This window comes from Amblyraja radiata, chromosome 13 (genome assembly GCF_010909765.2).
Source record: "Amblyraja radiata isolate CabotCenter1 chromosome 13, sAmbRad1.1.pri, whole genome shotgun sequence".
NCBI lineage: Eukaryota > Metazoa > Chordata > Chondrichthyes > Rajiformes > Rajidae > Amblyraja > Amblyraja radiata.
The window spans coordinates 46,179,254-46,192,601 of record NC_045968.1 but is presented as its reverse complement, the minus strand read 5'-3'; the positions used below and the strand labels follow the sequence as shown (position 1 = coordinate 46,192,601).

The 13,348-nt window shown below is 39.4% G+C and overlaps 2 protein-coding genes and 2 non-coding genes across 12 annotated transcripts in view; 3 read left to right on the top strand and 1 right to left on the bottom strand.

Moving 5' to 3' along the window:
- The first annotated feature begins 490 nt into the window (after positions 1-490).
- eif4a2 (eukaryotic translation initiation factor 4A2) lies at positions 491-13,131 on the top strand. Of its 4 annotated transcripts, none has more exons than XM_033031957.1 (12): positions 491-627; positions 1,400-1,448; positions 1,537-1,669; positions 3,007-3,146; positions 6,788-6,956; positions 7,258-7,367; positions 7,933-8,076; positions 8,185-8,322; positions 8,614-8,703; positions 8,966-9,045; positions 9,156-9,350; positions 13,023-13,131. In XM_033031957.1, exons 1-11 carry the CDS (start codon positions 602-604, stop codon positions 9,298-9,300), a joined length of 1,224 nt encoding a protein of 407 aa, XP_032887848.1. In that variant the 5' UTR covers positions 491-601; the 3' UTR covers positions 9,301-9,350; positions 13,023-13,131. The 4 variants fall into 4 exon arrangements, with proteins under 4 accessions (XP_032887848.1, XP_032887847.1, XP_032887849.1 ...); XM_033031956.1 differs by lacking the exon at positions 13,023-13,131 and adding an exon at positions 10,181-11,154 and having other exon boundaries at positions 9,156-10,140; XM_033031958.1 differs by lacking the exon at positions 13,023-13,131 and adding an exon at positions 10,181-11,154 and having other exon boundaries at positions 551-700; positions 9,156-10,140.
- LOC116980231 lies at positions 1,852-1,923 on the top strand. The gene has a single exon (XR_004413914.1). It is a non-coding gene; the product is annotated as a small nucleolar RNA SNORD2 (small nucleolar RNA).
- On the top strand, positions 7,454-7,621 carry LOC116980230. Its single transcript, XR_004413913.1, has one exon. It is a non-coding gene; the product is annotated as a small nucleolar RNA SNORA81 (small nucleolar RNA).
- rfc4 (replication factor C subunit 4) overlaps positions 12,555-13,348 on the bottom strand; it is a 39,556-nt gene continuing 38,762 nt past the window's right edge. For all 6 annotated transcript variants that reach the window (XM_033031966.1, XM_033031963.1, XM_033031965.1 and 3 more), the window contains one exon: positions 12,555-12,766. In XM_033031966.1, the coding sequence (XP_032887857.1) occupies positions 12,671-12,766 (96 nt within the window). In that variant the 3' untranslated portion in view covers positions 12,555-12,670. The remainder of the gene's footprint in view (positions 12,767-13,348) is intronic.

Sequence of the window (13,348 nt, the reverse complement as noted above, 5' to 3'; positions counted from 1 at the left end):
GATGTCAAATTAAACTTATTTTTATGCTTTATCTGATGGGATAAATTACAGACTTGATTTTTAAAATCTCAAAATTTTGTAACATTGCTACTATCTGGGACATATGACAATAACACACTCTTTTGACTCTAAGCTCATTAAATTTGAGAGAGAATAATTTAAGAGCTATGCATTTCCTATGACCGTGTTGCTTATTGAAATAACTTGACTTGCATGTTTAAAGACGTAGGAAGATGTTATGTTCCCAGTGTTTCACTTGGGCCGAGTTGCAAGGATGCTTGTGCAAGGGGCAGTTGGAGAAACCCCGTAACGGCGGAGTGCTAGGACATCCCCCTCCCCCAGTCGGTGTTAGTCCGCGGCGGGAAGTAGGGCGCGTGTAAAGCCGGCCAGAGAGTGGCTGGCGGTTGGCGAAAGGCGCCGGGCAGGAGCCGGCCGGCGGGTGGCCGCGTGTTGGAGCCGGTCGGGGCCGGTTGGCGAGGCGCGAGGGGGCGGTTTGGGAGCAGAGCGGAAGTGGCTCGGCGGCGAGGCTATAAAGGAGGCCGGGGGGTGGGCTGAGCACTTCCTTTCGGTTGAAGTGTGAGTGGAGGAGCGGTTGGTGAAGATGTCGTGCGGCTCCGCTGATTACAGGTGACCACTAGCCCGGCGCACGGCCGACGGTCGCCCATCTCCACCCCTCTGCTCCGACTTGCTCGTAAACGAGGTGTTCGTCCGTGTGTGTGTGTGTGTGTGCGGGGCGGGTGGGCGAGGGTGCGGACAGGGCCGCTCCGCCTCGGCCCCAGGCTTTGTTACGCCCGACAGGCCCGAGCGTCTCCACGGTCCGTTTGTTGCTCACGGAGTCCCTCCCACTGGGTTGTGAGCGGCGAACGGGCGGAGACGACCCGGCCTGCGGACTCCCGCACGCACGGGGCCACCCTGCGGAGCACATGGGGAAGGCCCACCGATTCCATGCCGACCGTCCATTGTTCACACTGGTTCCATGTCGTCCCACTTTCTCATCCACCACCTGCACGCCCCTGAGGCAGTTTTACAGCGGCCATTTAACCTACAAAATCCGCACGTCTTCGGGATGTAAGATGAAACCGGAGCACCCGGTGAAAACCCATGCGGTCACAGGGACAACGTGCAAATTCCGTACAGACAACACCCGAGGTCGGGATCGGACCCGGGTCTCTGACGCTGTGCCACGGCGTTCTCAACACTATGGTGGGTTTATTTGACTATTTAATGGCTTTTATGAGGCCGAATCCCGTCCAGTTCTTAGTTTTGGGTGAGGCATAGAATAATCATCTTTAAACTTGACTGCAAGCTAATTATTTATTTGGTTTATATCAGGTCTATTTGGTTATTATAAGGACTTTATATTTATCAGTGATTTAAAAAAAAAACGTTTTGCTTGCAGCACCAAAGATCATGGCCCAGATGGGATGGACCCAGACGGTGTTATCGAGGTGAGTGTCCAGCAGTATATCCAAATTTTTAAAAAAAAACTCGGAAGAAATGCTCTTTTAAATCGAAGTTTGTCGTTTTGTTTTCTAGAGTAACTGGAATGAAATTGTTGACAATTTTGATGACATGAACCTGAAAGAGACACTCTTAAGAGGAATCTATGCTTATGGCTTTGAAAAGCCATCTGCAATTCAACAGAGGGCAATAATGCCATGTATTAAAGGTGAATGTTAAGTATTTTGTGGTAAGGATAGTTATCTTACAGTTTACTTTTGTTTTTCCTGTGGTAGTTTGGAAGAATTATTTGGGCTAGGCAATGTGGCATTTCTGTTACTCTAATTAAATGGGTTAAGATAATAATCAGATTGGTACATTTCAATTTAAGCTTACTTCAATTTAAACCTAGAGTGAAATGATGTTTTACCATCTTTCGGGACTGACATTCAATGGAGACATACTTGCTATTACTGATCACTCTAAGTTGACTGAGCTTTTCTCGCTTGCGTGTAGCAGTGTAAGATTGCCATTTATGGGATGTTTGTTTAATGCAGTGTTATGCCTCTACCTGCAACCTTTTTTTTAAATTTATTTTTTATTTAATTCTTTATTTCGAACAGAATTAAAAAACAAGTGTGAAACCATACAAAAAACAAATAAAGAATATTTAGTGTCATTAACAATATTTATAAATACATGAAATCGTATGTGTCCGAAAAGGAGCAGGAAGAAGCCAAAGCTTATTAATTCCCACCCCTTATTCAACTGCTTATAATTAGCTTATACAAATTTAGCAGCCATATGTACACCAGCAGCTATTCGTACACCAAATTATTTACATTTATACACTAATCAAATATTTACAGCCATACAAAAAAAGAGAGAGAAACCCTCATATACTATATAGTATCTCTTAGTATACAACCCATCACCCTTCCCAATACAATCAGTATAACAAATATCCCACTCACAATCACCTATCCTCATCCCAATATCCTTTAAAAAAAAGTGTTTTTGTACATCATTTTAAACTGAATTATGTTGGTGCTAAGTTTTATCTCCTGTTCCTGACCATTCCACAAATTCACCCCACAGATTGCTAGGCACATACTTTTAAGAGTTGTTCTGACATTGAGTTTTTTTAAATTATGTCCCGCTCTCAAATTATACCTGCCCTGCCTTTCCATAAACAGTTTTTGTATATCTCATGGAAGTAAATTATTTCTTGCTTTGTACATGATTTGTGCAGTCTTAAATTTAACCAGATCGGTGAACTTCAGTGTATGTGACTATAAGAATAATAAATTGGTATGTTCAAGATATCCAACATTATTGATATTTCTTATTGCTCTTTTTTGTAATGTGCATAACGGCTGTAGGTTTGTTTTGTAGGTGTTGCCCCATATCTCCACACAGTAACTCGGATATGGCAATATGGGCGTATTATACAGAGTATGCAATGTCTACTTGTTTATGAAAGAATTTTATTGTGTGTACATCTTCAATGAATGAAAACATTGAGCAAAATTTGGACTTTTAATAAGTAATCATGTCTTAATCTAGGTTTTGATGTCATTGCCCAAGCCCAGTCAGGAACTGGCAAGACTGCTACGTTTGCAATCTCAATCTTGCAGCAGCTAGAGCTAGATATGAAAGAATCGCAGGCATTGGTTCTGGCTCCTACTAGGGAGCTGGCACAGCAGGTACGCAATAGCTTGTCAAAAGTTTGATCTGATTCCACTTTGGTGGATTATGTTATTGCTGGGTTATGTTACTGAAGAATTCTGGAACTGCTAGATGTTATTAGATCTTTAAATGTCTCCAAGGACGTTGCGTCCAATCACATAATGCGCCTGTCACTCGGCGGCCAATCAGACGCAGTCTCTTATGGACGTTGCGGCCAATCACCGACCAGCTTCCCTTACTGAAGCAGAAGATGGCTGCAGCCAAAATCACTTTTTCTGTGCTGTTTTCATACAGTGCTAGGCAAAGAGACATTTCAGATAACATTTTTTGTAAATATCTTTTTAGCTGTATGAAGTCATTTATTTCATGAAATATTTATCTTTTGGGGGTTATTTTACTGGTTATGTGTTTTGACAAGGAGACACCAGTGAGTTCTCTTGGAGGGAGATACATCTATTGAAACTTCTGTGACATCAGGTGTACCACAGGGGACTGTCACGGGTCCATTGCTTTTCCTACTGTATATCAATTTCATTACAAATGCAGTTTCATCCAGAGATCGACTTCGCAGATGATGCCATAATTTATTGAGAGATTAAAACACCAGAAGACAGCTTGTCCTTACAGAAGGATCTGGATGCGCTCTGAGTGGGGGGAAAACTTGACAGATGTTCAATACAACTAAATGTCATACCATGCATGTCTCGCACAAGATTAAACCACTTTTATCGGAATACAACATGGGTAGCCATACATTGCTTGCTGTCGACCATCACCTATATCTAGGAGTCAAATTAAGCAAAGATTTATGTTGGGCGACGCATATTAGACAAGTGTCTAACAAAGCAAATAGAACTCTCGGCCTTCTTAACATAATTTTTCACACTTGTACATCCGTCAAAGAGAATGCCTACAAGTCCTTGGTCAGGCCCAAATTGGAGTATTGTAGAGCCGTATGGGATCCTTTCAACAACAACAAGATCACCCTGGAGAAAGTTCAAAGCCGAGCAGCCCGCTTTGTATGCAATGACTACAAGCGCAAATCAAGCGTGAATAATATGCTGACTTCTCTCAGATGGGATACCCTAGAGCTCCGCAGAATCCGGCTAAAACTTATTGTAATTTACAAGGAGATTCACAAAATCACGCCATCAAATCTCCCATCATCCCAGAGCACCAACTGCTATGAAACAAGACAAAATAACGGCCCCTACACCATCGCTCAATTCGCTAAATTTTAATACACTTTGCTACCAATATTCCCTTTACCCAAGGATGATAAGGGAATTGAATAGGTTACCACTCAACACACGTGCAGCTCCCAATGTTATTTAAAAAGGCAACTAGATCTCAACTTGGTCAAAAAGGCCCACTTCAAAATTTAATCACTGCTCACTCCAACCTGCGCAAGATAACCACTGATGAGGTGTTTGCACATTAATCAACCCGAATCAAAAACCAGAATCGGAAGAATTCTGCTTCTGTTATGTAAACTACCAGCAGAAAGTTTGGGAATCACTTTCGATTTTTTGAAAATGCAGGAGCCCTCTGAACACCCACTGGGGAGGCCTAACCGGCCTCCTGGAACCCCGGCCAATACTTCCTACTTTTTTACTGGATGTGAATATCATGCCTGCAGATCTTTGGGGAGTGATTTGTGAATGTCGATTTTGTCATATGCGTTTTTCTGATTAATTGGTGGTCTCGTAATTCTGAAAAGACTTAACTATTTTCTCAGAACCAGAAATGGATTCCTCAACTGAGTTCCTACCATTTAAAAAAAAAAAAACTTTTTCCAACTGCAAAAATTTGTGGTGGGCCCTGCAGGTTTGACTCCAATTGCTGATGAGATAATCAGCATCACAAACCTAATCTAATTTTCAAATGTACTTTATCCTTATCTCTCATCTGATTACTGATCTATCATAATTTATCTTGATTTAGGAGATTAACGGTGTGTATGCATTGTGCCTTTTCACAGTAAATTCACTGCGGGGATGATGAGTTTGCTGTAAGAGAAAGGCTTTGGAATGAAGGGAGATATTGAAGCTTTATGATTGAATTGTCTTTTTAAACTTCAAAGCAAAATGCCACTAAAACCTGTCGGTAATGTTTTGTACAGAAACAATCCAAGTACTTAATAATTCCTTTAGATTCATTTGTCAATGGGGTGACTTGGTACTCTGGAACTGATAAATTGGCACGAGAGTCAAAAGATTTGTACGTAGTGGGCATTAAAATGTCCTGTGATGTATTGAAGGGGAAAAAAGCCGAATAAGTGAATAATTTACAAAGCTCTTGTTTGATTACAAAATACTGTTCAGTTCTGTTGACTGCTTAAGAAATTATCATGGAGAGTGCAATTTAGATTTATCAGATTCAAACATTGACTTCAAGGATTAGATGACATCAAGAATTATGTAAAGTGGGTTTTTATTTCCTGGCATAAAGGAAACTGGTGACCTGAAAATAACATTTCAAAAATACATGCTTTGCTTTTCCATTGTTTCTGAGGTAGAGTATAAAAGTTTTACATGCATGGTAGAAATTGGAACAGTCAGCAATAATGTTTTTTAATGACCGATAACGCACACCAATGCCTCTACTTCCTCAGGGGACTAAGGATATTCGGCGTGTTTCCAACGGCACTTACCAACTTCTCCATACTATCGGGTTGCATCATAACTTGGTTTGGGAACAGCTCTGCCCAGGATCTCAAGAAATTGCAGAGCATCGTGGGTATAACCCAGTCCACACAGAACAGAAACCCACCATCAACCATCCACAATTCGTGCTGCCTCAGGAAAGCAGCCAACATAATCAAGGACTACTTTCACCCTGGTCATTCCCTCTTCTCCCCTCCTGATGGGCAGAAGATACAAAAGCTTGAAAGCACATACCACCAGACTTGGTAACAACTGCTTTCCGACTGCTATCAGACTATTGAACATAAATTAGGGCATAGTCCCAATCATTCAACCTACCCCATTGTGGACATTGGACTTTTTCTCTTTGCACTACCTATTGTACGTATATGGCTTGATTTTACTCGTATATCATATGATCTGATAGCACACAAAAGCTTTTCACTATACCCTCTGGACAATACCAATATCATGACAATTATCAGTTTTAAACCCGATTTAAAAAATAAAATAAAAAACGGGTTGACCATTGACCGTGTTAACTGCAAAGTGCACCACGTCCCATCCATGTACCTCTGGATCTGCCTACTTAAAGTGGTAGGATTGACTGGTGCCAGTATTTTTCCCTATTTGTACTGTTTTGAAAATTTCAATTTATGCAAGCTATGGCCAAACACTTAAGTGTTTTTGGATTAATCTAAAATGCAGTTGTCATTTTCCTCGTGTTGTGTAACTGGGTTAGGCTAGTAGCAAACACGATTTAAACAATTTTCCATGAATTTGTTGCAGAGAAATTTCAGTGTTTCTCTTCCTCTCCCAAAATTGTAGAATTCCAAACTTTCATGGAGTTATAAAATCATTGCTGATGTATGTAGGTTATATTAACCAAATAGTTTCTTATCTTGTGTAGGCAAATGCTGAATATATAAATAGTCACATTAGTAAACTAGTAGCAATTGTATATTTGTGCTATTTTAACTGAAGGATTAAGTTGGTTTTTATCCTTTTTATAGATCCAGAAGGTTATCCTGGCTCTAGGGGATTACATGGGTGCTACTTGTCATGCCTGCATTGGAGGCACCAATGTTCGAAGTGAGATGCAGAAGCTGAATGCTGAAGCTCCCAACATTGTTGTTGGAACTCCAGGGAGAGTGTTTGACATGTTGAACAGGGGATATATATGTGAGTATTGACCATAAATCCAAAGCCCTCCAGTTCTGCAGAGTGAAATGGTTTGTAACATAGTATGGGAAGAGTTGAAATAGAGATGAGCCGTTGAGCCAGGCATGCATACAATTTTCAGATTTGATTGGATCTCAAGTATGGAAGGCTTTAAAGCAAGGGAGGACAACTGCATTTTAAGTTGGTCCAAAAAAAGTGTTAAAATCCAGATTTTTTTCTTGATCAAAATTTGTAGTCGTGAACTAGATTACTGAAGCTATGTCATCTTGTACTGATTTAATAGTTTAAATGTTTCTTGCAGCTTCCAGATGGATCAAAATGTTTGTTTTGGATGAAGCTGATGAAATGTTGAGTCGTGGATTCAAAGATCAAATTTATGAGATTTTTCAGAAGCTAAGCACAAACATACAGGTAAACTGGGCTGTTTTCCAATGTGAGGTCGCCATTTATAAATACTCTGGAGAGAGGAGCAGAAAGTTTCCAAATGCTGGTAGCTTTCCTTCTTCTTAAGCACTCTGCTAAAATGACAAAGTTCAGGTCCCCTGTCTTTTGTGATAATGCCAGTAGAGTACACCGGGGAAGGAGAACAATTGCACAATGCTATGCAGCTAGGATGGACTACCTTCAGTGTCCAGTGTCCTTTGACTTCAGACTGTGCTACAATTTTTTATTTTTTAAATAATTTTTAACACTAATTAATACTGTGTTCATGGGAGTTGAGATGAAATGTTTCTGAGCAAACAAGGATAATGCCTAACTTGCTTCTAGTTACCACTTTGCCATGCATTCTATATTTGGCTAAATAGCAATGTGTTTGGCAGTTTAAACTGATCTGGAGTAGGGAGATTCAGTTCTTAATGTGTGATAGGCGCCAAATTTTTCAATATGATTAGCGTTTAAACAGGCATAATTATGATATGCAGAAGTGAGCATATCAGGCTGAATTAAAAGCACAGCTAATTAACTTTGTTCTTAGGTTGTTCTGTTATCTGCTACTATGCCAAGTGATGTCTTGGAAGTGACTAAAAAGTTTATGCGTGATCCAATTCGTATCCTTGTTAAAAAGGAAGAACTCACTCTTGAGGGTATCAAGCAGTTTTACATCAACGTAGAGAGAGAGGTTTGTTGAACACACTTTACATGCTGATTACATACTAGTGGGCCAACTAAATAGTTTGGAATTGGTGCGCTATTGGATGCTCATTTCAGACTCCTCATCTTCCAACAGGAATGGAAGTTGGACACACTGTGTGACTTGTATGAAACTCTAACAATAACGCAAGCTGTGATTTTTCTTAACACAAGGAGGAAGGTCGATTGGCTGACTGAAAAAATGCATGCAAGGGACTTCACTGTCTCTGCGTTGGTAAGTTTCTAGATTTTCTTTCCATTTTCCCCTTTGGAGGAGTTAATCGAACCTATGGATTGTTGAAAATTGTAATGGAACTGGGATATAATTGTAACAGGTATCCGATGGGAAAGAATATGCTAGGAGTGTAGGGGAATAGGGCCACCTGCATTGCTCTTGATGCGGGTAGAGACACTGGTTTGAATGGAAGCCTCCTAAATTGTTATATTTGAAAAATTTCAGTGGGATTCTTTACTCTGCTTACTCCAAGTAATGCATTAAAGTATAGTATTTGTCTCTTCACGGCAGCATGGGGATATGGATCAGAAAGAACGTGACGTGATCATGAGGGAATTTCGTTCAGGATCTAGCCGTGTGCTCATCACTACTGACCTACTGGTATGCACATTAGTATTTTATTTGGGAATTTACACCCCCCCCCCCCCCCAATTAATTTCTTGGACATTATGGGTAGATGTAAGTGGGGGCATATCTAGCTACCGTCTTTGTTGTACAATATGCACATTGTTAATTGGTCCATTTTACTATTCCTTGGCATGGTTCTGTATTTGCTTTGTGGAAATTGCATATAGATCTGAATTTTGAGCTCTTTTATATGATTTAATTGCCTTTCAAAGTAATTGACACTCTTTCCTTAAAGGCTCGTGGCATTGATGTGCAGCAGGTGTCTCTAGTAATTAACTATGACTTGCCTACAAATCGAGAAAACTACATTCACAGGTTAGTGTCTTTTATATTGCGCTAAACCTGTTAGTGTGCTCATAGTATATTAAATTAAAGCCCTGCAGTCAGGTGTGGCGGTAACTCATCTTGATTTCTTCTTCACACAGAATTGGCCGTGGTGGTCGCTTTGGAAGGAAGGGTGTTGCGATTAACTTTGTTACTGAGGAAGATAAACGAATTCTTCGTGATATCGAGACATTCTACAATACAACTGTGGAAGAGATGCCCATGAATGTGGCTGATCTGATCTAATGATGGCATGAGAACTTGCATTTGCAGCTGCTGAATTATCAGGCTACATGGTGCGTTGTGCTGCTTCATCAGAGTTGTTGAATTTCTTCTCCCATGTGCAAACAGGATCAGAAATCCAGCAGTGATAAGTGACTTGAGGAAGGCCTTTGGTTATTATCCTCCTACGGTGTTGACTGCTGGGTTGGGAAGTTTAAGTCATGGGGTGTTTAAATGTATATGCTGTTCAGTGTTTTGAAAGTTTTCTAGTAGCATTTCTGTTTGATATTCTTTATCACTTAATAGTTTACTTATGGACTAAAAAATTTAAGTGCTGTGTTAAATCAGCCAATTATGTCAAACTGGCATACCTACAACTATTTTAAAATGAAGCTTGCCAATCAACTGGTAATGTATGTGCACTTTTTCTAGAGTAATCTACTACATGTATTTGTATTAATAAAACATTTGAGTTGTGCAAGGATCTGCACTGTTTTGGCTTTCCAGTAGCTGTTTGCCTACGATATGTGTGCAAATAAGATTTGGAATTCGTTTGGAGAGAAGCTGGGTGTTGTAACTGCATTCCTGCATTGCATCTTTATTTTTGTAACTTTGTAGTTTTGTTGTATATGGGCTGTTCTAATTTATGTATTATATCCCTATCCATCTATAATATTTATGTTTACTCTGAAAGGCAACTGACTTACAGACTGCTCAATAGTAAAATACAGATCTTTCAACTTTTACACAATGTCATTAATAATTTTGGAAAGTAAATGTATAGCAAGTATTATAATACTTGAGGTTTACATTCAACTATCCCACTAATTGTGGATGCCATATAGACATGCACCAGAATGTGAAGTATTCCATGTGTTGATAACATTTGAAAATATAAATTTAGGTCTGGAAGAGGAAATGTTTGGGTGCTGTCACTGAATTGCATTCTGAATTCAAGTTGTTGGCATGTAAAGCTATTAAAGTTGATTTGAGCATGCATTTTGATATTTAACAGGCTGGTTGCCAGGAGATTCATCTGGTTGTGTAAACTCACAGCTTGCAGATTTATGTAGGATTATAGAAGTTAACCAGTTTTCATAATTTATGAACAGTGAGACATGGCTGCTAATTTTTTTCCACCAAATACATGAGAAATTACCCTTTTGGTTATGTTTATTCCTCACCAAAGGCCATCATTTTAGATTAGGCAGGTGTGGTTGGTCAATGTACAGAGGTGAATAAAAAGTACTGGTCCAGATTTGGTGGTTCTTGTCTCGGTGGAATAAAATTGGTGTTGCCTCAATTTATAACAGCTAGGGTTATGTAGCTGCGGCCTACACTGGTAATGACTGGGATTAATCATGCACTATATCATATGTGAGCATTTGCCATTAATGAAAATAGTGCACTTTTGTGTTTTGCTGCAATTCAAGATTAACCCCAAGAAAGGGAGGTAGTTTGAGGGGGCCTGTTAACTTGAATCAATAAGTTTAAATGTACTGCCACCTAACATTAAGTGGTTTAGTAGAGGGATGCAGTGAACAATTTGATCAGATTGTCCACATTTATCAATGCACATGATTATACATTGATAAATGAAAGAGGAAATGTAGAGTTTTCTTGAGCCAGCACAACTTGCATCTTATTGTATTCAGCTTAAAATGTCTGCTTCTCTAAATGATATAAATTCTTTCCTCGATCTCTGCTCCTTAAATGCAGCTGAAGGGAATGAAATGTAGGTTGTTAAATTGTTAATGATTATAGTTGCCTTTGGTACAAAAATGTTTCCACACTGCTGAACTAAAGGATGCCAATAACACTTGAGCAGAACTTTTTATTGCACTTGTCAGCATTTTATTAAAGTTATCTGAAATGGTATGCACTGGCATGTCTTTTAATGGAGTGTGCTGATGTCACTGAATTTTTGCTGCGGCAGCAATATCACAGCATTCACAGGTTTGGATTTTAATACAGGCCAGAGACTAGTATAAGAATCAGTTAGTCATGAAGTGTGTGGTTCTTTGGTACTAGTCCCATGTCTTAGTGTCTCAACTAAGGATTCATAGCAAAAGGATTTGAGTATAGGAGCAGGGAGGTTCTACTGCAGTTGTACATGGTCTTGGTGAGACTACACCTGGAGTATTGTGTACAGTTTTGGTCCCCAAATCTGAGGAAAGACATTCTTTCCATAGAGGGAGTACAGAGAAGGTTCACCAGACTGATTCCTGGGATGTCAGGACTTTCATATGAAGAAAGACTGGATAGACTTGGCTTGTACTCGCTAGAATTTAGAAGATTGAGGGGGGGGGGGATCTTTAAAATGTACAGAATTCTTAAGGGGTTGGACAGGCTAGATGCAGGAAGATTGTTCCCGTTGTTGGGGAAGTCCAGGACAAGGGGTCATGGTTTAAGGATAAAGGGGAAATCCTTTAGGACCGAGATGAGAAAAACATTTTTCACAGAGAGTGGTGAATCTCTGGAACTCTGCCACAGAAGGTAGTTGAGGCCAGTTCATTGGCTATATTTAAGAGGAAGTTAGATGTGGCTAAAGGTATGGAGAGAAGGCAGTTACAGGATACTGAGTTGGATGATCATATTGAATGGCGGTCGTTGCAGGCTCGAAGGACCTACTCCTGCACCTATTTTCTATGTTGGAACTACTTTCTCTTGCGTAGGGCGTGCACAGCCTAAAGTTGCAGGTCAACTTGATCTATTTGTTCTCGTCGGGTTGATTGCATTAGTCAAAAACGGTGGACCACATGAAGGTTGCAATCTCCCACCACTTTCTCTGAATGTGTGCTTTGTACATACCAGGAAAAATGCATATTCTCCTCTCCACTACACTGCATCATTGAAAAATACACTGCTCATTTCATCCTTTATTGAAAGACTTAAATGAGCCATAAGACTGCATTTGGGTCCCAACTTTTCTTTACCCATGTCTCATTTGAACAAGTGAAAGGTTTGTGTGCAAATGTTGGTCATGCAGTTGAAGACTGGAATTTTAATATAATCTTGTGACCACAATGCAAAGCAATAAACCATAGGATTTGAGGAAGACTGATTATTGCTGCTGCTGGTCAGAATAGTATTGGAGCAAGTAATTACATAGTAATAGGAAAAAAATGGTTTAAATAATTTTACCAACGTACTTGGACAAAGGGCACGCAGGGAATGTTAGTTTATAGCTGGGCTAATGATTGATTTTATCAGACAGGATGTGGTACAATTAAATTAATCCAAACCAGTAATTCAGAGTAACATATACCAGGTCATAATTCAAAGGCACCAAGATTAATTTCATACTTTATTTTTCATATATTTATCAAAATGCATGCAAGTTCTTCATATGGTAAATTGAATTTCCAGTTGGATGAGTTTTTTGTTGGAAGTTTTAGCTGCTCTGTGTAAACTGTTGCATCATAACTGCAGAAAGAGCAATCATTTGCAGATACTCATCAGCACCATCAGCCAAGCACTTGTCAACCTCCTGAGAAAAAAAACAGCCTTGTTTAAAAAATGAATAAAACACAATCCATCTAACAATGGGATTAACACCCCAAATCTAAAATTAGGGTCCTATAGAAGCATGCAAGACTGAAGTTTAAAACTACTGGTTAAACCTGCAGTGCCTCTGCAAAAGAAGCACCAATCTGAAACGTAATCAGTTACTGGGACTAGACTCAAATCAGCAAAATACTGCTGTAAAATAAAAAATCTTATTTATTTGCATTTATGTTTTGCAGGAATTGATGCTGGGTCATAGAGCATCTGTTGGACTCAGAAATGCGAAAACAGGACAAATTAAAAGAACATCACTTATACTTTTTAATAAAATTACCCATACAAAACAAAGTCAGTGGTGTGCTCTGTTAAATAAAGGGAGCTAAATTTTCAGAAAAACACCTCTTAACAATTAAATTATTTCCAACAACAGGAAAGGTACATCACTTTGATATGAATACCAGTTAACTTATTATTTACACCGCCCTTATATTTCATTATCAAGTGAGGATAAAGATTTTGAATTATTGTGTAAGCATATAACTTTAAACCTAGGAAGACGACAAAT